The sequence below is a fragment of the Mugil cephalus genome, chromosome 3 (genome assembly GCF_022458985.1).
Source record: "Mugil cephalus isolate CIBA_MC_2020 chromosome 3, CIBA_Mcephalus_1.1, whole genome shotgun sequence".
NCBI lineage: Eukaryota > Metazoa > Chordata > Actinopteri > Mugiliformes > Mugilidae > Mugil > Mugil cephalus.
The window spans coordinates 22,581,208-22,605,359 of record NC_061772.1 but is presented as its reverse complement, the minus strand read 5'-3'; the positions used below and the strand labels follow the sequence as shown (position 1 = coordinate 22,605,359).

The window sequence follows — 24,152 nt, the reverse complement described above, 5'->3', positions numbered from 1 at the left end:
ACGGCGTTTATTTTGGGAGGTGGTTTGGTGCCGGACACCCTGTCTGCTCTCCCACCAACCTTTACACACCACCGCCCCCCTCTTCCCACGCTCTCAACACACACACACACAAACACGGAGAGACACCTCAGCGCCAACACACGCAACCAATCAGGATGCTTTTACTTGTGTTTGGCAAGAGCAGACAAATTGATGGTAATTGACAGTCTGACGCAGATCCATTTAAAGGAGCAGTCCGCATAAAAAAAAAAAGCAGGTCATGATTTATCAGGTTTTGAGATTTCTGAATCTGTACCCAGTCTGCAACTGTTGTCTGCAACTCACAACAGTTTTATCGGAAAAGGAAAATGCAGTTAGTAGACAAATTTATGTTTGCATGTAATATAACAGATCCACAGGGGCGTGTATGTCGCTCTCACTTCTATTTTGCTGTCTTTGAATGAAAGCAGTGGATTCAGTCTTGTTCTTCTCGTCTTCTACTTATTTTCTTTTCCCATTTATGGAAACACTGAGCAGGGAATAGTAACAATACGTGAACGTATAACTGTAATTCATTGGTGATGTTCTTGGCTCCATAGACAAATGTGTTTTTATGCCTTTTTTCGTGTCCAATAACACTTCCTCTTAGGTCAGCTGGTGAGTTTTTCTGCTATTAATTGATTCTTAGGACATAAAAACACGGTAAAAGAGGAGTAAACATCATTGCTTAGCCTTCACACACGTATTGTCTCTTGCACGGTACCATGTGGGATTAATGGGAACGTATTGGTCCGTATATCAACCGCTGACAGTGTACACAGTTATTATAGTGAACACTGTGGGAACTGTATTTGTCCATGAATGCATATCAGATAAGTGGGATGTGATAGGGAGGGACTTGTGTTCAGGTTAATGTCATCCTGTCTGACTCACCGTAATTACCACTTGGTTGGACTTTGGGTTGGGCCCTTTTGATGTCATTGTTTCTGTTATTATCACGTGGATCCCCGGTTCATAGATTTATATCACGAAAACATTGGCCTTGGTTTACCTGCTTCGTTAAACCACCTTTAAGGTAATTTCAGTATTTCAGTGTAAACCATTCCAAAAATGCCTCCGGGTTATCAGTCACACCTGATGTGTGTCTGTGTGTGTTGTGAGCTTTGACACAAATGTATGCTACACTTTGATTTATGCGTGAGGTGAAACTTCCTCTGGCGTACTGCCGGTTGCAGACAAACAATAACATACGGAAAACAACCAAAACTGACAGTAAATAACTTCAGGCGATGATGCTGTTGGTGGGCTTTTCTGTTTTGGGGGGAAATGGTTAGTGTTTTAAAGGACAATAAATCACATTTCACGTGGTTGTTGTGACTCCGGTGGAGCTGCCACTGAAACATTCGACTCTCTGGACAGAGCTCGTCCAAAACACGTCTTACTTCCCCCTCCGCATCTCTACATCTGATTGAGTTACACACATTTTGAACAGGTGCCCAGTGAACCTCTCTGCAGCCACACACACACACACACACACACACACACACACTGCTCTCCTCGTCTTCCTCAACTCTCGCCTTCTGTCATTGTAACTCGACTCTCACTTCCACAGCCAGCCCAGTAGTTCCTCGTATACGCTCAGATAACTTGTTAAAATGCCAGTCGAGAGCCGCGGAGGCAGTCACGCTGGCACACAGAGATGGACGGTGGACTGGTGTCGTGGCTCCGCAGGACACCGTAACTTGCACCGGTGCCATAAGGTGAAATTCGGGGTTCACTGTCATCCCCGAGGAGCATTCAATGAGCATCGAGAGGTGGGAACTGAACCACGCGTTTAGACACTTCATCTGATTCATCACTTGCTTGAATAAGATCTCTTCATATCCTTAATTATGCCCCCCCACCCCCACCCCCTTCCTGAAAGTGTGCCATAATTTTTATATACCCTTCCACTTCTATAAAACTAAAGATATATTTGCAATAAACAGAACATGATCTTTTACTGAGATTGATAATAAAAATATAAAAACTATATAAAAATAACTATAAAACTATAAAGATGGTAAATCTTCACCAGCAGCAGGAATCTCTAACTTTACACCATTCAAGTCCCCGTTTGTGTCTAAAACTTGAGCATCTTGAACAATTAGGCTCAAAATGAATAAAATCAATTAATATGATGGCAATATATTACAACACACACACATACACATACACACACACACACACACACACACACACATATATATCTATATCTATATAGGCCTATATATATCCACACATATACATACATACATATACATATATACATACATATCTATATGTATATGATTTTGATTGTGTTCAACGCGCTCCAGAACATTTTCCACTTTGAGCCGAGCAGAGGAGGATGTTGCGTCTTTAAGAGTTAAGAAACTTGAAACCGTGTTTGCGCAACAATCAGTGCGCCTCAGCCGCCAAAGTGTCTAGACTGGCACATGATGGCGGGAATCAACCAATGGCTCCAGAGCTTTCCTCTGGGGCCCCGAGAGAGAGACAGAGAGAGGCAGAGAGAGAGGGAGAGAGTCAATCTTTGCAGACACGCAGTGCACACCCAGTCATTTCAGTTTCAAAATAAAAGCGTTACCTTTACTCGTTAAAAAATTGTCAGTGGTCCCCCCCCCCCCCCCCCCCCCACGAGCCTCTGTTGCTGCTATTTAGTTGGACAGATGCATTTTTTACGGATGAGATATTTATTTTGTTGTTTACAGGCCACTTGTTTAAGATCAGCAGTGAAACATGGAACAAATCAAGTTTCAATAAAGTTCCAAATCCAGTTTTACTGTCATTTTGACATATATATATACACAACTGTAATCCATGCAGAATAAAATTGCAGTTTCTCAGAGATTTTTGCAGAATTAGCAAAAATAAGTAAAAGCCACAGTTCAAGTAAATTAAAAGACTCATTTAAGTTAAAATAAAATTATTAAACTGCAAAATACAAGGTGCATTATGCCCTTCCTGGGTCAAATCCTCATCCAAGTTATAATTCATCATATTAACTCAATGCTAAATATATATTTGGATGTAAAATAAATTATACTTTCAAAGAGTGAAAATGTTCTTATTAGTAGAATATTGTTAATAAAAAAAGGACACGTTTTCTTTCCAAGAAACTTTCCACTTAATTGTAGAAATAAAGCCATAGCATTTATAGCTTCAAGATTCAAGATCACTTTATTGATCCCCACACAGAAATTGTTTTGTCCAAGATTCCCAAGATAAGAAACCAGACATAGAAATAAGAATCAAAATAAAATAAAATAATCTTCAAAGTATAGTAAGAATATGAATGAGGTGGTAAGGAATTACATGAAATATACAAGTTTTTAAAGATAACAGACTCTTAAACTTGCTTCTTTCTCCTGTGTATATTACAGTTTCACATGCTGTGCGTCCTAAGCATCAGTACCTTTGAAACATTGAAAGGTTTTAGATGAAAAAATAAACCATCATTTATACCTTCTTCAGTCTCTAACGCACACGTATTCCTTCAGTTTTAACAGTTGCTAGAAATGCTAGAAATGATCTTAGGCTTTTATTTTGAAAATCACCGCTTCGTCACCCTGGCGCAGTCCCGTGTGGCTTGACGCCACTGTGTGCAGGAGCGTGTGTGAGTGTTTGCAAGTGTACGTGTGTGTGCGAAAAGGACTTGCAGGGGAGTGGAGAGTGGAGCAACTCCAGCTCTCTTTAAAACAACTTCTCAGCACGGAATCCGTCCTGGAGTTTGGCACTGGAGTCCCCGACCATCTTTGCTTTATCCCGGGACGCTGACACGGAATAGTTGCTCCCAGCGCAGCGGCACTAACCACCGGGATTTCAGTGTTGTGAGGATTTCTCTCGAGGTGAAGGAAAGATCCCGGGATCCACAAATCTCAGTGAGAAACACTGGGGAACTTTCGGGTCCCTGATTCTGATGGTCTTCTGGTTAATGTAAGCTGATACTGGTCCTTGGGCGGTCTGACTATGGTTTGTGAATTGTGTGCGGGGTCTCCAGAGTGTTGGGGAGTTAAAGGCATTGTGAGAGGACTGGCAAAAGTTGCGGCTTAATTGAGTTGGCGACAGCAGGTCACTGAGCAGTGACTGCGTGTAGCCTACTCGCTCTTCAGACGTTTAGTGATGTTTAACGCGACGCATGACTGAGTATTACTTTCTAATGCTGCGGGGGAGCCAGGAATCGGTGAACACCGGCTGCGCATGTTGCGCGCACCGTGCACACACTCCAGGTCTCGTGCGGCGAGTGTAAATCGATGTGGCATCTCCCGAGGAGCGGACGGGACCGACAGGACTCATCCAAAACTGTCTAGGTTGTCGTATGTTCAAGTCGAAACGCTCAGGTCTTGTACGGCGACTCTGGAGAAGCCGTCTGGTCACCGAGAGCGACGGGCGGGATGGAAGCAGACGAGGTGAGGGAGGACGGAACGGTCAGTGTGGCAGACACTCAGGAAAGCTCCACAGCCACGAGCAGCGGTCGGTGACACACGCTGACCCGGCTCCGGGACTCACGGGGGAGGCTGGAGACCTGACGGAGGGCACGGAGAGGGAGGAAGACGAGCAGCCTGAAGATGACCGGGGTGGCATGTGCGTCCCGGAGCACAGGAGCTCTCGGCGAGGGCAAGAGAGCGACAGTAGGACTGTGACGTGTTGTTTGTTTGGGGAATGGGATCTCAGACCCCGGAGCCCGTATTGGGCCCCGAGAAAAGACGGCGGTGGCCCTTGTCAGTGTGCACCGAGGCGTGCGGGTCTGGAGGAGGAACTCGCGAGCACCGCTCACGCTTTTTTGAAAAGACTTAAAGAGAGATCTCTGGATGCCTTGGTAAAGGCTGTGGAGACCAAAGGAGGGATACCCGGCGAGTGCGTCATGGTGCCGAGCAGCGAGCTGCGGCTCTGCGCTCATCAGATCTCCCCACAGTATCTCCTGTGTAAGCTGTTCCGCTGGAGCGAACTGCCGCTCACAGCCCGACTGAAAGCGCTGTGCCACTGCCAGAGCTTTAGCGCAGTGGACAGTGCAAAGGTGTGCTGCAACCCATATCACTACAGCCGTCTGTGTGGGCCAGGTAAGGACATCGACATTTGAGGGGCGGGAACGGGGCGAGGGGTTAAAGGCAACTGATTATATCCATTAGATACCTCATCCATAATCTAACATCACATGCACCACATGTCACCTCATTCTGCTCTGTTAACATCCACGAAAACGTGCAAGAAAAAAAAAACGTGTGTTCACGATGCTTACAGGCCCCCTTAGAGTCCCTAAAAAAAACTGAAGGTCCAACGTCGGGCCTTGCAGAAAGTTAATCTAATAAAAATAAAGTGCGTCAGGAATTTAATTACACTTTATGCATCACAGATTGATGGCCCATAAAACCAAAAGATAGCACAAAATTAATGGGGATTTCCAATAAATCAGCTTGCTCGCCTGAGGCCTGCAGCCGAAGAAGAGTGTTATTATTGTCGATTGATGTGTCAAACGTCACATTCACGAAAAAATGCGTTCACGGAGTTATCTCTTTTGCCCGCTGATAATGCTGAAAAGTCGTCCCACCGTTTGCAGACGTTTGATTGCACGCAACAAAAACACTGTCTCATGTTTTATCGCCTCTCCTAAAGTTTTATAATCTTTTCATAACTCTGATTTCTTTTATTTTTTTCCTCAATCATAACTCTGGTGCCTCTCTACATTCCAAACACATTACACACTTTTGTTTTTTTTAAATGCCCAAAACTTTGCTGCTTCCCACATCTTCCAAATGAAGGTCGCTCTCAAGTTGCACTTAGGCTCTTTTTCCTCTGACAAGGAGGTCCTCCTCTTGTTATTTAGGTGAAGGAGTGCCGATAATATACAGTTTGCATAGTGCTGGCGCCAGACTGACTCGCTGGGTATCTGACTGACTGAGGACTCCAGCAATTACTGGCTCTGCTCTTAAAGGGGCCGCAGCCACAAACCCTTGTCCACTTTGCACTGAAGGGACTATCCCAACAGCAGAAGCAGCAGAAGCGTTACTTAGTTTTCAGTAGTGTTTTCACCCGCAGATCATCTTTTTGAGTCTGTGCAAATACAAATGTCTCTATCTTAACACAAGCCAGAGGTAAAGAGTCAAAGCGTTTTGTATCAAAGAGAAGAAGGAGGCTTCGGTTTCTGGTTTGAAATACTAGCAGGGTCGGACTGGATTTAACTAATTCGTGTTGAATTATACAAATTAAATGTTTATCGGTATGTAGCCATGGTGCTTATGGTGCAAACTGTTCCTCATGTATAAGTAGGAGAGACTCTCAGAAGCATTACAAACTGAACTCAATGAACGGCCAAAGTTGTTATCTTACATTTTGACATAGAAACAGTAAAGTGAAAGTTTATTTCTGATTTGGAATGATTTAAAAAAATGTCCTGTGTTTTCAGGACATCAGGAGACAAAGGTTTTCAGTCTGGTTTGACACACAAATGAAACATTTGTGTGTCTTGTAAACATGCAGAAAGTTGTAAGGACTTCAGGCAAAATGCTTACGTGTATGACATGTAGTATTGTTTCATGTAGCGCCTAAAGATCCTACAGCGAGGGCCGATTAGTCCTGCACTATTTTTTTCTTTGTTCACAATTTAAGATGAGTACAAACCAGCCTTTAACTGACCCTTATTTGTTGTTGTATTTCCAGAATCACCTCCTCCCCCATACTCTCTGTCCCGTTCAGAAGTACACAAGCCACTGGGTGAGTGTGGAAAAAATGGCATTAGAAACCAGTAAATGACACAGAGTCGGCGTCACATCTTGACTGGAAACACAGATCTCTTGGGGGGGGTGGAGGGAAGAGAAGCTGCTTGTGTTGAAAGTGACATAGTTGATCCAAATTTCACTTTTAACGATGAGTACAGGCAGCCAGCTCCACTGCTGTCCTTATAAAGTCCCTAAAAAAACTACACTGGTCTAACAATTATATCTGTAGTGAAACCAGTTGATGCTTCTTTATATGAATTGTATGAAACTTTGTGTTTCCGTATTATCAACAGTTCAAATGTCTGTCACTAAGAAGCTGAACTTATTAAACAGTTTGCTTTTTTCCCATAAATTGCTGCTGAATCTGTACGTTTGCTCTCTCTCTGCTATTACCAGACTCTACAATGTCTTACACTGAAACTGCATCTCCCCTCCTCTCCAGTCCGCCTCACATCATGCCAAGAGACTACACAGGTGAGTAACTTTCATAATTGCTACGCGGACATTGCGATGTATGATTTGCATTCCTGCACAGTGAACCTTTCCCCGCAAATACTGGGGAAAAAGTTCGGGGAGACCCTCCCGGACACGCTCGTTATAGGGAACGCACATGTGCATCCTCTCGGTGTTTACGCGAAGGGTAAATTAAATTTACCGGTGTTGTTCTGTTGTGCTTTGCTCCTGTTTTCAAAGGCGGCTAAGACACAACCGTAAACTCCGGTGCATAAAGCTCCTATTGTCAGAGAGGCATGGAAGGGCTCGGTGGGGGTCTGGGGTCTCACTATCTAGATGCCGCAGCAGTGTAGCCTTTCTGTCTCTCTTTCCCCCGTCTATGCTTTCTCCACAGCAAAATATTTCACTGGGACGAAGCTGCAATAAGATCCCCGTGCATACTCCCAATCCCCTTTGCCTCTCCAGCCACCCATCCCCCCTCTTTCCCTCTTTCTTCCCTCAAATCCCTTCATTCCTCTCTGCAATTGAGCAGTGGAAAGAGGCTGGCACTTTGGGGGCGGGGGAGCCGAGCAGCTCTGATGAGGCGGAGGTGTAGAGTTTTGTGTGCGTGTGTATATGTGGAAAGAGGTGGGAGGGGATGGGGGGAGGGGGGTGCCGAAGGGCTGCGTTTGGACAGGAAACAGCCCCCTCTAGATGATGAAACTGGAGCTTTATTTGTTTACGTGCTGGGGTCGGGTGGAGAGGTCCTTGTAGCGTTAGAAGAAACCCACAAACCCACTCAATCAAGCCTCCCTGGGCTCACTTGTGGACGGCGTTGAAAGGTGAATGGGCACCTATGAAGTCTGTGTAGTGTAGTCACGGCATCATGGATCCGTCTGAAGAGCAGAAGAAAGAGCGGGGTTTTTTTTTTTTTTTGAAGTTGCAGATTTTTTTTTATTGATGTGTTACGCATCTTTTCCATGTACGAGGATAAGGCCTCAACCTCCCCATCAGTAGATGTGGATGGGGAATCATGCATTGATTTTCTATTTATTTATGTTATTAATTCAAAAAAGGGTCTAAATAGAGTTAGTTCCCAAAACATGCTGAGACCTCCAGCGCAGGGTAGAAATTAGTGTAAACGTGAGCCATTTAATAATATAAAGAATAGATGTTAAAGTACATAGGCACGGCTTATCATGTTTCAGAGGTTTGAGAAAAAATATTATCCCGCTTCTGAGTTTAAACAAATTACCTAAAGTACTTTATTTTCACAGATGTAATAAGAAAAAACTGTGCTGTAATTGGAAGCTGTGTTTGAAAACCGTTTAAAGTCTTTTCACTCGCGGTCCCGTGTTGATCAAAAGTCAAGTTTTAGGGTCCTGACGTTTGAGGCATCAAACCGCAGGATTACAGAGTGTACCTTTCAACGTCCGCTCGTGGAAATGACTGGAAATATATCAGTTTTCTTACGAGATGTGTTGTGTGCGTCGTTGCGTCTGTGTGTATGTGTGTGGTCTCTGATCCCCTGCCCCCCACACCAGAACGCTGGAGCCGAGAACCGGAGCTCGGGCCAAGAGCGTAAGTGGGAGTGAGACTTGGGTAAACAGAGGCGGCCAAGAAATCTGCATGTAGCATTTGTTGTTAACTTTGACAGGTTATGAGGCTCCCGTTCTGAGCCACGGCCGGTCCAATAACAGGAAGCCAGCCCAACGAGGTGCCTCCTTCAACACGTATCAAAGAATAGACTGCAGCTTTAATGTTGGTAAGATCTTTCAAGAGTGTAGATGGCTCTTTTTGTGCGGGTAATCCTCTGGCATACCATTTAAAGCCTGCCATGTTTTCCTTAGGACAAATGCAAGCATTAAACATGAGGCTCGGGCACTTTAGCGTAGTTTTTTTTTTTTTTTTATTCTTTTAAAACCCAGTTATGCTCTTTAAGAAAAAAAAAAAAAAAAGGAACAGCAGGGTGTGGTCCATACATACCTTTGCCCTGGCCTCTTTTATCATTCGATCAGTTAACGTTCCCTTTAAACCGCAGCAAACAGCCCTGCCTTGAAAAGGGAAATGTCTGCTGGAAGTTTAGTAGGCTTATATCTACTTGGATCGTCCCTCTGTGACTCCAACAAAACGTGTCATTCAGCTGCTTATTGTCAGTGCGTGTGTTTGTGTGTGTGTGTGCGTGCGTGTTTGTGTGAGACAGGGAGACAGAGACAGGGAGGAATGTCTGTCTGACTCGGTGATAAGATCGTCTCCGAGTGCTCACATAGGGGTTCTATCAGGACGAAAACACTCACGCACACATTCGCCAATCACGCGATTTATTGGAAGGGGATGAAAAGTGCTGCTTCTTTAACTCTGCAGTTAATGTACAAGCGAACGCCGGGTTTGGCACAGCCTGCGTTGCCTCTCCTCTGACAGTTCGACACAACATCACATTTGATGATGAGCCTGGTGGATACGGTGGCGTCGGTTTGAATGATTTTATGATTTAAGTGAACCATGCTCTTCTTTATCATGCAAATACTGGAAACAGCTACCAGCGTGTTGTTTAAACGCCTCGAGCTTCAACACACCTTGTGTTCAGCGTCCTTTTCGTTTCCCCCATTTGGCAATTAAGATTTTTTTTAACTCACAGTTACTTTGTCATTATTGCTGCCGTGAGCTCAGGAAATCAGACAACGGAACGAGCACGTGGACGCACCTTAAGTCCCCCGCTCGATCTCGAATCAGCGGACGTGACAAAAGACGATCATAATTAGAGCGAGAGATAAAATTATAGCCGCCGAGCTAAAACTACCAACAAGCGCGCGCATTACAGCGTCAGACAAATATGCTCAAATTATAATGCTGCCCGTGTGTGTGCTGACACGCCACATGGTAACGCTCAATGCTAATGTGGCCATCCGAGTCTGATGCTGCATTAAAATGATACTGATCACACATGAAAGTGACTAAGTAACATAAATCAGTAATTCTCATTGTGTTACATATTTGCATGTTTGGCATATTATGTATTTTTCTCCAAAGTGTAAGGCCACTTCGTCTGCAGATTAGTTTGTCCTATTGACTCTTGTTCCCCTTTTGTCCATGAAGTTGTAGCCTACAGCACGAATGAGGGTTTATTTGAACGAAAACGTTAAAATCGTTGCAGCAGAATTGTATCCCATTTTTGACACGTCATAAAACGGACATCTCAAAGTCCCGCATTGCTCATTAGACACCTGAGACCTGTTCATCACCTGTTGTCAGCTTTGTTAGTATATTAAAACTGTATTCTAACTTCTCACAGCAAAGTAATTAAAACAAAAACATGTCAGATCGACTTAAAGTATGAGAACACAAATGTTAAAACATTCCTCTTTTAGGTGTAGTTAGCTGTACTCTAGCGACTCTTACAGTTTTAGTAGTCATTTATTTATTAGTGGGTTAAATTACATGTGAACAGACATCAATAATTATATGTATGAATGTGAGTTTCTTTGCACTATGACCCTTTGCTTGGAGTTTCCACTTAATAGAAGCTTTTATACACTGCATTACATTTCCCTTCTGACTATAAAGGTCATTGCTTGTAAAATGCTGATATTTTGCAGCATATGATCAATACAACTGGTGCAGACACACGTATATGTCACAGAATATAAATGCATAAACACCCCCACAGACTAAATTTGATACAGATCCAATGTGTTTCTGGTGTGAACTGATTATTATATAGCCTGCTTTTCACTGGTATTTCAAAGAAAAATGTTTTAGGCTTCATTGTTATCTTAAGATATGGCACCATTTATATTTTAAGAGCTTGTGAGTCTAGAATGCAATAGAATAAAACAACATGTTGCGCGTTTTGCCTTAAGACGTTGTTGTTATTGTCAAAAATGTGTTCACCTCATTGCCATCCGACTCTGGCTTCTGCACATGTGGAACCAAGTAAAGCCACGATACTTAGTGGACATTAGCGTGGCCTGGATGCAAGTAAGACAAGAGGGCTGCTCCCTCTCTGCCCTCAGTAATCATATTTTGGGGACTTGTTTGCTTAAGCAGAGCAAGGTATCAGCCAAACATCCTGTCTCAAAGCCCCGTCTGCGCTCTCTGCCGCATTAACCCCATGAATTGGCCCTTTGACTGATGTGGCACGGCCCAGGAATGTTGGGAAATTGGGAAGGTGAGGGGGAGCAGGGTCTCGGAGTGAAAGAAGTGGGAGGGGGCGGCGGTGGTGGTGGTGGTGGGGGGATGAGGGGGTCTGACTCTGGAGAGTGACATCTGATACGTGTTTGAACATATTGCCGTTAATACTTGAGGAACACGGGGCTGCGCCGACATTCTTGGCCGTTTGGAAGAAGACAGTTTTAAGAGTTTGAGTGCGCCGTGCTGCGTTAGCGAGCGCGTCTCGGCGCAAGTCGAACAACGTTGTGTAAATCATCTACCGAGGCGCTGCCGCTCTCGAGTAAAGCTTTGACTCGTGTGAATATTGCACGAGATGCCTCTGCAGAAATCAGGTGAAACATTGATTTGCATCCGTTTTAAGTTGATCCGTAAAAAAAAAAAAAATGCAAAGACAGAAAGTAAACACCTTCCTTTCACGGAGCGCAGTGAGAATGTGTCTGTCTAAGTCTGGACGGATCCTCCTGGTGACCTGAACCTCCAGCCTGTTTGCTGGCACGCGTACAACACTTGCTCTTATGCCTGACTGAGACACATTAGACTATGGAATTCAACATCAAGCGCTGGCCCATTAACCATTTGCCATTTCCTCAAATATTTTCCATCACGGTTCTTTTTTTCGCTACGAGCAGAACTCCAGGGTTGAAGAGGCGGCACGCAGCTCACAGAGAACATTTTTCATTAAGCGTTTTAGTTGGTTTTCAGATTTTCGGTCCTGTTCCAGATTTTTGACAGTTATTGCGAAGCTGCGTTGTTAAAATAACATTCATATAAAATCAATTTGCAACAGTAATTACGCGAAATGCACGCAGACTTAACATAGCGAATGCGTGTTATGAAAGTGAAAATTTAGGGAAAAATTGTGTTTGGGACTTTTGGTTCCCAGATCAAAGGTGCAGACCTTCCTCATCAGTAGGTGCTTTGGACCATGGGATTTTGTCATTGTTCTTATAACTGCTAGAATTTGGTTCCCCAGTGTCAGGAATTGAAAACGATCATAGTTTTCATCATAGTAAAGCTCCTTCTTTACGGCCCCCCCCCCCCCCCCCCGCATCAGGGAAGTAGCTTTCCGAGCACAAGAGTATCCTTGAGTGACGTAAAGCGTGCGTTGATTGGTTGAGCACATGAAAGCAGCACCGCAAACCGCCTTTCAAAGAAAACATGCAGACATAGGTAAAAACGTTGGCTGTGCAAACAGAAGCTCTTCGTGTTAGAATATGGAACAAAACACAGAGCTGACTGTCGCGTAACTTCACGTCACACGACGCAGTTCAGCTCAGACCTGACATAAAGAAGCAGGTTAATTGATCTTTGCGACGGCAGAAAGCAGAAGACGGGAGAGGCCACATCATGTGTTCAGTCTTTTGAACTTTTGATTCCATTTATATTCTGCTGTGTTGGACCATGTGTTCTTCTGTATTTATCTTCTGCATTTAATAAAGAAATAAAGCTGTAAATTCTGCACTAATGAATCCTTCCAAGGCTTTAATGCCAAAACATCAGTTACAGTGCAGAAAGCTTCTTGGGTGAAGATGCCCACAGTCAGCATGCCCAAAATACTTGTGGGTAATTGAGGTTCCCATGTTCAGAACAGAGAGTCTGAGCAAGAGTATGATGCATCCAACATGGACCCAAAAGCAAGAAGCAACAGGACATATATACATTACCCTTTTCATTTTTACTTTTTGTTTCTTCAATAGATGTTTCTATGCTTGATGGTGGTTCTTTATACATTCTGTCTACATTCTGCAGATGTGACACCGCCTCATTATCTGTGTTAACAATGTCTACACTATAATGCAGCCATATGCAAATGTGTTTATAGACTTGCGGAAGCACATCTCAGTCATTTACAGCTTGTAAAAAAGGAAATCAATCGTCGGGCGACTTCATGCATTTGGAAATGAAGTTAAGGTTGACTTTCAGCGCTGCTGTTGGATCTTCTGCGCCTGCTTTACTCGCTTATATTCAGAGGGTAAAAAGTATCAACCTCTTGCTCTCTTTTCTTTCTCTTGTCTTCCTTATTTCTGTCTTTGTAACTGGTATTCTTGCTCCTTCTCTTTTAGACCATGTTGTCAGGCAATCACAATTTAAAATAAGGTTTAAATTACAGGACTGGCTGTGGCTTTCCGTTGTTCCCTCAGAGTTTTTGCCAACTCGCAATTTGGCTTTTAATGGAATCCTGCCATGCTGCTGAACCTAAAGATTCTTTGCAGATGTCGACAGGCTCTGACTCTAGGAAATGTAAGAAACTGTCGCCTGCTCTGCGAGCTCTGACTGCTTGGTTAAAGCAGTTCATTTCATTAGTTTATATTAATTTCTGAACATGCTGCTGCTTGTTGTTGGAGAGAACAAATGCGCTCAGGCATTGAAAAACCACATCGGCTGCGTTTAATCTTCATTATCTCACTTTGTACCTTTGTTTGTGTCAGTTTGTGTTGCTTTATTTTCAAATTTACGCAAATCTGACATAAATCTTTTCGAGACTGAATCATCACAGGTTTCACGGCCCTCTTGTCGCCTCCTTACCGTGTGAGTTATGTGTGATTGTGCATTGTGTTTTTCTGCCGGCCCTGGAGCCTCGCATTCAGATAATTCTCCCAAATTAAGTTGAAGAAGGAATTTCATAACTCCCTCTCCATGGTGGAACAAATGGATCTACTCCACCAATAAATGTGTGTAATTATGTTGTGAGGAGTGAAGGCCATATAGTGGCGGACCACGTGAGGCTCAATGAGAGACTTGTCAACTTGACCCCTGTGACTGGCTGAGCGGGGGGAGGAAGTGTTGAGGAAGAGGGCCTGTCCAGGAATGTGTTGGGAGGGGAGACTTGTCAACTACGGAGCGCTCTGCTGCTCAGAGTCTGCTTTTGTCTCCCTGTTCAGACCTAAATCATCTTTCTTGTGCACGACTTAAGTCCGGCTGCAATATCTTTATAAAGGACTTTTCATCTCCCCTTTGTTTTAGTGTCATGTTGCCTCCAGTAGCGCCTCTGTAGGTACATACAGGGTTACAGGTATGGAAGCTGTACCTGTTATACAGACAGCATAAGAAATGTAGTTAAGTTGCTGTGATGGTGCAGCCTCCAGGGATTAAAAATGCAGTTCCTCAAATGTCCATTTTAGGCTAGCTTTAAGAGCGAGTCAATCCCCATAGACGTCCTCGCTACCAAACAGAAATAAGTTTACAGCCAGGCTTAGGGCTGAGCGGGATATCGATTCATACCGAATACCGGTATTGTTTTCTGTTATGATATGAATTTGGATTTGGATATGAATCTGGACCATTTTCAGTGTAGCGCTTCTGAACGTGACGTGTCACTGCGAGGCGTGGTGAAGATTGAAAAGTCCAAAAAATGAAATGGCTAGACCAGACGTCCCCAATTTCTGGGGATTTGGATGACCTGTCCCCCGGCTTTAGCTGTCCCTGAAAGTGTCACCAGTTTTAGTTTTTTATGAATGAGAAAAAAAAATGTTGCACGCAGACTACAATTATTACGCTAGTCAGTGTCGCTGCTATTGACATTACAGACATAGCAGTTTAAATATGTATGAATAAATAAATGAAACAGTGTTTGTCTCTGTTTCTTTATTTCATCTTGATAACATTTAATTTACTTGTTTGTTTAATTTTTTTTATCTCTGAGCTGTAAATGTCCCCGGATTTGCACACCAGCAGGCAGTGCCAACACGGAGCAATGCAAACCCGTTTTACTACTAGTGCGGGATTATTCTACAATATTTACTCATCATCGCAGTAAAATAGTGCATCCTTGTAAATTTGTAAATTATATCAAGGCTAAGGTTATGCATTTAATAAGGGTGCCGCCGCTTTAAATGACAGGTGGGTGCTTTCACAGGTTATTAGCTTTCTATGTTAAGTGTCCCCTGCCTTCCTCAGCTCCAGTCACTCTCCATCTCTTTTGTCTATTTTCTAAATTTAGTCAAGAAGAAACCTACGTTTGATGTCACAAGCCAATTGTCCGACTGTACACACAGTCAGCGTGCCAGTGTGTTACAAAAAAAAAAAAAAAACACATTCAGAAAAGCTGTTTCCAGTGCACACTTTCACTTTGATGTGATTATTTTCACCACTCACTGTAACGAATGATAAGGCCGAATGTAAACAGGATTACATTGACGACCTCTGTCTGTTCCTCTATATGCGTTTGATACGAGTCGTGACGAGCAGCAGACGTCCAGGATGTAATGATAAATTAAAAAAACCGAGACATTCCTTGGCTCGGGTTGTTTGGCACTTGCACTTGGAGTAGCAGCAGAAATGCAGGAAACTGGTTACTTTCTCTCTTCCTTTCGGGGGACCTTTCTAAACCGCCTCTAAACACATCTTCGCGGGACACACAATAACTTTCCCGTGGCTCAGCTGCCCCGCAGGTTCAAGGGACACGTCCGGCCGGCCGGTGGAGATTTGTATTTTTCTCGCGTTATTGAACGCAAAACATCTCCAGTCGCACACTGCTCCCTCACAAGATCCGCATTACAATGGGAAAAAGAGGCAAGGTGCGTGCATGCGTGTGCAACAATGTGTGTGTGCTTGCGAGCGAGCGAGCGAGGGCCCCGTTGTGTTGGACTGTAAAGGCCATGTCTGGCGATAAGGCAGCCCACTGATGGCAGAGATAGTCGAGACGCCAGCTTAAATGTGGCTTGCTGGATTGAAGTTGCCCTGTAATGATAGTCGTCTCAAACAACATAGAATCTACCATTTGTAGGCAGGAAGGGGTGTTTCTTTTTTTTTTCCTTTTTTTTCTTTTTTTCTTCCTTGTTTGATTTCATTCCTACTTTTCTGGTCGGGGTTACGGCAGGAAATGTGAGGAAGTTGAATCAAAACAAAGCATCTTAGAGCAAAGCGACAATGGTCAGTAGCCAAATTCTATCCTCCCCTCTCGTCCCTCTGTCCCCCTCACCCTCCCACCCCGCCTCCTCCTCCCCACTCCCCAACCCACCCACTTCTTTCAGCACAGTGGAAGAGTCTAATAACTGGAGGGGAATCTAATCCTTGGCACTGGATGAAAGACGAGGGTCTCCCTCCCTCCCTCTCTTTCTCACAGTCCCTTTCTCTCTCTTCATTTTTTCCGTGGATGCTGGTTATGCTTGGCAGGTTCCCTCTCCCTCTCATTCTCCCGCTCCCTCTTTCACCCAGCTCCTACCCCTCTACTTCCCCTCTTTTCCTCTCCAGCGTTATTGGTTTCCATGCAGGTTAAGGTTAGCGCTGCTTGGACTGGAAAGACGGGGGGAAGAGCAGCTAGTTTAAGGGAAATGGGATCTTTATTCAGGTGAGAATCGGGACGATTAAGATCAGTGTCACTTTCCTCCTTGTTCGTTTTATATGAAGCTGCAGCTGGTTAGCTTAGCTTTACATCAAGGCTGTAAAAAAGAAAAAAAAATAGGAAACAGTTAGACTGGCTCTTTCCAAAGGTAATCATCTACCTACAAGCACATCTACAGCTCAATAATTAACATTTTACAGTTTTTGTTTAATATGTACAAAGCTACTCTCAGTCAAGTAAAGTTGTAGTTTATTTCAAACCAATCAGACAAGGGCATAATGTGGACGTTTCAACACAAACAACTAACAAGACAACCACCTCGGTTTGAAATGAGGATGGAAGAAGCAGAGCTCATTAATCCCCAACCCCAGTCATCACAAATACAAAAACGTACACACACATTAATCCCCTGGGTCCCTACGTCCTCATATGGGGACGTTAAGTTTTAGGTTTGTGGCAGCTTGTTCTGCTTCATTTAATCTTTTATCCTCTTAACTGGATAATAGTAACAAAAGTGGACAAGATACAGATCTATCAGGTGTTTAAAAATGGCTCAAACGGGAAACCTTTTCTTTGGTATCCGGCCGTGACTGCAAGAGGGTAAAGATGAGGAAAAGCTAAAGAGCAAAGATGAGGTGTCGCTGTTTGAAGTCCAGGTTCAGCAGTCAGCGCGGAGCCGGCAGGAAACCGACCGCCTGACCCTTGAACTCTGATTGCTACTGCTTTCTTTTTTTAACCACTCCATACGTTCAGGTTGCAGATAGCTGTGACGTAATTACAGCAAAAGATTTATTCTATATCTATCTTATCTTCCCACCTTTGTTCAGGCCCAACAAACAAGAAAACAGCTGTGAAGTTTAGGGGGAGCGTCGGCGAGATTGGCACTAAGAGACAGTGATTTTGAAATGAAATAACAAAGGCTACTTATCTAATTGGTAAACAGAGCTGTTAAATGGTGGTCGGCTTAAATGCTTGCAGGACTGTTGTAATTGCTGCCAGTCCTCACGTACAGATGCAGGCATGCACATTCAGATTCACAAACACACACACACGCAGCTTTTTCAACTTCCTCCACTGGAACGTAAACACGCCGATAACCTCTAGTCTGAACCCCTCTTTAGAAATTCCATTGAAGAAGTCGCCCTGCCTCCTCCCCCTCCTCGTCCTCCTCCTCCCTCCCTCCCTCCCTCCCTCCATCTTTCTCACACAAGCCTGTTATACCTTCAGTTGGATGATAGCCAGGCTGAGCGTGATGACACTAAGGACTGCGCCAGAAACATTAAGCATGACTTGCCGTTCCACTTGGACTGTCAAACACGGGTGGAAATCATGATTGAGAGTTTTGAACTTCACAGCACATCAGTCAGTTTGCGCAGAGAGAGGGGGGAAAAAATCAGCCATAAGACTTTTTGTGCTTAATGTGAGATTTATTCATCTTTTTTGTTTTGTTTTTTTGGTGTCGCTGAAATCAGAAATATTAAAAACAAATAAATAAACAAAGGAGCACTCTTGCTAAAAGGATATCAAGAAAAGGTTAAAAAGATTCTTCCTTCCTGCCTCGTGATACGAATTGTTAACACATTAGACTCTTAAAAGCCAGGATTTAATACTATATCATTTGTTACGTCATTCATTACGCGATGAACGATGAAATTAAACCATGCCGCTTGAACTTGAAAAGTCCCTTTTTTTTTTTTTTCCCTCTTTGAGAATTAATTTGATCGTGAGCTCATAAAGTCTCCCCGTGTTTCCCCAGACATGTTTGTGTTGCCTTATTACAGGGAAGAGCGTGGCTTGTAAAAAGTGTGTGTTTGTGTTTGTGTGTGTGACGGAGAGAGTCAGAAAGAGAGACAGAGTGGGAGAAAGAAAGAGATCCTGCTAGCTCTTATTGGAGAGCTGTAAAAACTCCAGACCGCAGGAGTTGCCAGCCTGGAATTCACTAATGACACACGTGGGCCTCAGATGAGAAGTGCAATTTCGTGTGTGAGTGTATGTGTGTTGTAGTCATACCGAGGAATCGGTCTGTGTGGGTGCGTGTGCGAGCGTGAGGCCCTGTCTCGTATGTCGTACGTTGTGTGTATTTGTGTACAAACACTCGCACGTATCTCCTCCTCCCCGCGACCCCGAGATAGACTCCGTCCCCCCCTCAAATGAAAATGGCCGCTGTGTAAACACGACACACCTAGCCCTAATCTCGGTCCTGGTTTCACCCAAAAGCAGCTTGTTAAACGGGACGAAGGGCCCGCCACCATTCTGGCCCCTGGTGGAAAGGAGAGGGGGTGTTGGCTGGAATATGAAAGGAATGGGGCCACAGGCACATGGGTCTTTAAATCCTCTGTGTCAATAGAGTCTCTGGAGCAAAATAATGGCATCACTCTGTGTGGGAGTTAATGTGAGCTGATAGCATGAGGGCTGGGGGGTCAAGGGTTCACGGGCTTGCGCTAGGTTGACAGAGAGCTGAATGCTTTCCGCCCCCCCACCCCAACCCACCCCACCCGACTCCCTTCTCCGCCGCTCTAAACCTCGTCTTTAACTCCAGACCTGAAGGAGAGCTGTAGAGGGTGATGGTGAGGGATGTCAGAGGAGGAAGTGGGGTGATTGGCGTTGACAGTTGTAGCCCGCTTCTCAAAATATGACTGGTGACAAATTAAAGGGGGGAAAAAAAAAAAAAAACATGAATGAGCGGAAGAAAATACCTCCGTGTGTAACATTACTGAAGAGATTAATGAGTTTGTGTTTGGATCACATATCGTGGAGCAGTCGTCAAAAACATCCACAGGAAAGACCATTTGTTATGGAGGGTCATTTATTAATTCGGATAATATTGCATAAGGATAAAAGGTGTTTGAATCAGTTTATTGCCCACCTAATTGGACATTTGTGGGAGATTCTTAAGCTAAATTTATGTCGGATCTACGCCGTTGGTTAAGATGCAGGTATGGTTAAAGCCTGGTATGGACCTCCTCAGTTCTTCTTCTGTCTCCTACACACTGTCTACTCTGACATCTACACATCTACATCTTTTTGTGTGTTGCAGTGATTTCAGTAAAAACATAACTTTTGTTCAATATTAATAAGCTCCAACTCCGACGTGACAGTTTGAAACAACTCTGTGTGCACAGGTATAACTTCTTACAGCACTGTAAACCGCCTGTGTAGGTAAAACCAAAGAGGGACTTTTTCCCCGATAGCTCCCGGTACTAAACCTGACTCTGAACCATATTAATTATAAAGGTTTTGTCTTTTATTTTGTCCCTCATTTGCTGTGGGGGTTTTATTTTTACATGAATGTTGATCACCTGCTGCTTAGTTATTTAATTGTTCTGAGGAATGCACATGTATTGTGGCGACTAAGGGCTGAGGAGTAGAAACAAGAATGGAGTCCATGCTTAAAATAAGAGTCACTTATTAAAAGTTACCGTGGCGAACTTGATGTAGCGTATATATAAAGACAGAGGGACATGGTGAGCACATAGAACAGATTTGCCTTCTGAATTGCATAAACTACATACGCTGCCTGCTGAGTTTGACTGGGAGTCAATGAGCATCAGTATAGTAACGGTTGCTGTGTTTCTATTACTCCTAGAAATGCACAAAACCTGAATATCGTATCGTGCACCCGGAATGAAGCCCACTAGCATTTGATATCAATGAAAATGAATTTAGAAGTGGCATATTATTATGGTTTTAATATGGTTGGTGAGGATAATGATGAACTTTGGAGTCTAAACGTTCAGCTCATGCATTTATAAGAACGTCCTCCTCAACGTCGCAAATAGTCACCGATGTAAATAAAGTCATCTCACTTACCAGTGCAAATATTAACTCCTTTTTCTTTTTTTTTATCTTTCAGACACTGGTACCTCCATCGGCTCCACGGCCTCTGGCGGACATCGCTCTCACTGGTGCAGCGTCGCCTACTGGGAGCAGCGCACACGCATGGGTCGCCTCTATCCAGCCTACGAGCCCTCGCTCAGCATTTTCTATGACCTACCTCAGGGCACCGGCCTCTGCCTCGGCCAGCTCCACGCCAACGCCTACCACAGCCGCCGCGAGGACCCCGGCGGCCACAGCACATCCGGTCTTCATGGACGTCACAGCCATGGAGGAAACAGCAGCGGCAGCAGCAGCAGCAGCAGCAGCAGCAGTATACAACAGATACGCAGTAAAATAGGTTTCGGCATCGTGCTGAGCCGTGAGCCGGACGGAGTGTGGGTGTACAATCGCAGCCAGCACCCGGTGTTTGTCCACTCACCCACTCTGGACCCGCCCAGTGCTCGAGGGCTGAGGGTGAAGAGGGTGATGCCGGGTTTCTCCCTCAAGGTGTTCGATTACGAGTGCTCCAGCTGGATGGCGGAGCAAGGACTGAAGCCTGAGAGCCAGGAGGGGCCCTGGGACCCCCACAGTGTTCGCATCAGTTTTGCTAAAGGTTGGGGCCCCTGCTACTCCAGACAGTTCATCACCTCCTGTCCCTGCTGGCTGGAGGTGCTACTCAACAACCACAGATAGCACACAAACTCACAGACTGACAGGAGGTGTCCTGACCCAGTATCCGAATTGTAATCTACCTAGATTTAATATAAAATTTATATATTATATAAAATATATTATACATGTAAATACTTGAGTCATTTTTACGATGCAATTATTTATGTATAGTGTAATGTGTATATGGACAAAATAAAAAGGAACAAGAATAAGCACTTTTGATTCTATATATGCATTACAGATTCTCATTTTGCAAACAAAGTGTAAAAAAAAAAAAGAAAAAAAAAAGGACAACGCTGGTTTATGTTCTCAAGATTTAGCAATTCCTTCAGACAGTATGCCACACACATTGTCAATAAACTATTTGTATTAAATGAAGGCTTTTTGTGGTGGTCTTGACTGTTATGTGAGCTGGGGGTTGGGTTTTCTACGACATGACGTTGATTTATTTTTAATGCTGTTGGACAGAACCAGGATAGCTGTTTTCCTCATCCTCTCAGGCTTAATGCTAAGCTAATCTAACCACCCCCCTGTCTGTAGGAGATAGGAGATAGAGTCACATGCAGCCTCTACTGTAAATGAATTCTGAGGAGCGTGTCTGGAAGCTGTTTGGAAAACACGCTCTGAAACGACGGCAAAGCAGCGTTCACACTTTTGCATTACGTTAAATGACACAATTCACAAACATTCTTCAATTTGTTTTAAATATTTTAATATTTTTTAAGCTATTTTGGTGCTTTCCACTGCATCTCAGTCATGTGATCGTGGCCACGTCGTATAATTAGGGGCAATAATAACTCCTGTAACCTTTGTCTTGATCTTTCTCCACATGTGACCTATAAAAGGTGTCGTTAGTTAATGCATTTAGTAATTATAGCTAGGTTCAGCTCTACACCTTAGTTTGAGGATATAATGGCTACAAACATATTGTTATGTCCCTCTGCATCTATTGGCCTCGCAGTTTCAGTACAAGTGTGCACAAGTTTTTCTAAAAGGTTATATGTTGCAGCCTTTGTACCAGGTCGTAGCACATAAAGTACCTCCTGGGACTGTTTGTTTATGGCTGCTGGTTGGTGTTTTCCCCTTTTACATGTTTAGTTCCAGTGAAGGCAAAGACATTCAGAGAGCTGAAGAACTACTCCAAACAATGCCACCGTCACTGCAACGCAGACATCAAACACAAAACTTAATTACGAACTGAGAAAAAAAGGGCCACTCGACTGACACACTCCGTGACTTAAAGTTGTGTACTTAACGTTTTATCAATGCACAGCATCCCTTGAGACGTGCAAATTGAATGAAACGACACAAACAGTTCATGTGAGGAATGCAAAGCGCAGCGGAGGTTGCGTGTGTTCCCCACATCTAGTTTTGCAGTGGCGCTGACAAATGACAAAATCGCACGTGAGCCAAGTCCATTAGCTGAGGAGAACCATGAGATGCAGTTAAAAGCTCGTTTTCATTAGTCTGCTCCCGAAGTTAAAGTATGAGCTTGCATGTTTTGTTTTGTCTGTACGCATTAAAAAAAAAAAAAAAAAAAAAAAAGTTTCATTATGAATGAGCTAAATACACTTTAAAAATGTGTTCAATCTGCACAAATAATGATCAAGTTTTAACCATCTCCTCGGCGTTTAATGAACCAGCGGCAATGGAAAACAGTGAAAGGCGTCGCAGTGCCAGTGGTAAGAAAATAAAGTGCATAACTGAGAGATTACACAACAAACCACAGCAGGGCACTCAGGCCCAAACCGACTCCGGTAGGAGAAAGTTCTGTGTTTATAGCGTAATGGCATCCTGTTTGAGTCTGTCGACAACACAATTATTTATGGAAACTCACATTTGAGCAAGTGGTTGAAACGCAGGAACAGAGATATGAAAGCGTAATGTAAGCAGGAGAGGAAGGCAGTTGAGAAGCTTTCTAAAGATGCTCTAAAGACACGGCGGCGGCGAGGCCTCGCTCGGCTCAGGCATTTTTGTTTTGACCCTGAACCTCCGCAGGCTGCTTGCTGAAGCCTGTAATTAACTTTAGCCTGAAAAGTAAAGAGAGGTTGATTACAAAGTTGCAGCGCTACAAAACAAGCACGACAACATTCAGAAATCTGTCTAGTGTTACAGTAAGCTCGCACCCGGAGCTTAAAATAAATGTCAAAGCATCTCGGGCACAACTGGAAGAATCCTAGTTCTATTTGTTCAACGGCATAAAAAAAAAAAAAAAAGAGTTTTGTAAAAGTTCTGGATATTCCCATACACCCCCCCCCAAAATTCCAGTGTATATTTCAGTCAAGTCTCCTCTCTGCTTTTCCAGGCAAAGTGTGGGATTTGCGGTTGGGATACAATGGAAGGATTCAGAGGAGGGGCTGGGGTGGGAGAGTTGCTGCTGGCAGGGCTCGTCCAAAAAACTTACCACGTTTCTCTTCCAGCTCTTTTTTTTTTTTTTTTTTTTTTGGTTTTCTCATCTGAAAACACCCGGGCCCGCTCTCCTGTCTTAATTATTTTCTTTTGTGAGGATTCGAGAGTCGTGAAGAACGACGAACTGGATCCCAGGCAGCGAGTGGTGGAGGAGGGATCTTGGCCCTCGTCTTCAGGGCTGTGGTGGCTGCTGACCTCACTGTGAACCGAAGGAAAATGGGCTAATTCTGCCACTGGCTCTCCAGCTCCACCCCTTCACTGTATAATTATCCTCGTACACATTATGATGTTGTAATTATGTTAATGAATACACGGGGAATGGGTAATTAATGGAAGGCATTTTGGTGTTTTCGCTGCAAACAAGATGGCTCGGTGCTTAAAGGACCAAACCAGTCTGTTTACAAGGTTGAGTTCCTTAACTACAAATCATGTATTTTTAATTGATCATTTTCAAATGCATGGCCAAGAGTCACAGAGCCAACTCTGTGCTGCTCTGCGGGCTGAGGCTCTTAGAAAAGGCTGCGAGTCAAATCTTATGGGTCAAAAGTACGACAGCATAGAAGAAGTTATAAGTGGTTTCAGAGAACACTCGGGTTGAACTGGTAACAGAGAAGTTTCATTTTGGAACTTTAAAA

The 24,152-nt window shown here is 43.9% G+C and overlaps 1 protein-coding gene across 1 annotated transcript; it reads left to right on the top strand.

The window, feature by feature from the left end:
* Window positions 1-3,633: 3,633 nt before the first annotated feature.
* On the top strand, window positions 3,634-21,486 carry LOC125005787 (mothers against decapentaplegic homolog 6-like). Its single transcript, XM_047581356.1, has 4 exons — window positions 3,634-5,078; window positions 6,676-6,729; window positions 7,131-7,208; window positions 20,474-21,486. Exons 1-4 carry the CDS (start codon window positions 4,337-4,339, stop codon window positions 21,127-21,129), a joined length of 1,530 nt encoding a protein of 509 aa, XP_047437312.1. The 5' UTR covers window positions 3,634-4,336; the 3' UTR covers window positions 21,130-21,486.
* Window positions 21,487-24,152: the final 2,666 nt, after the last annotated feature.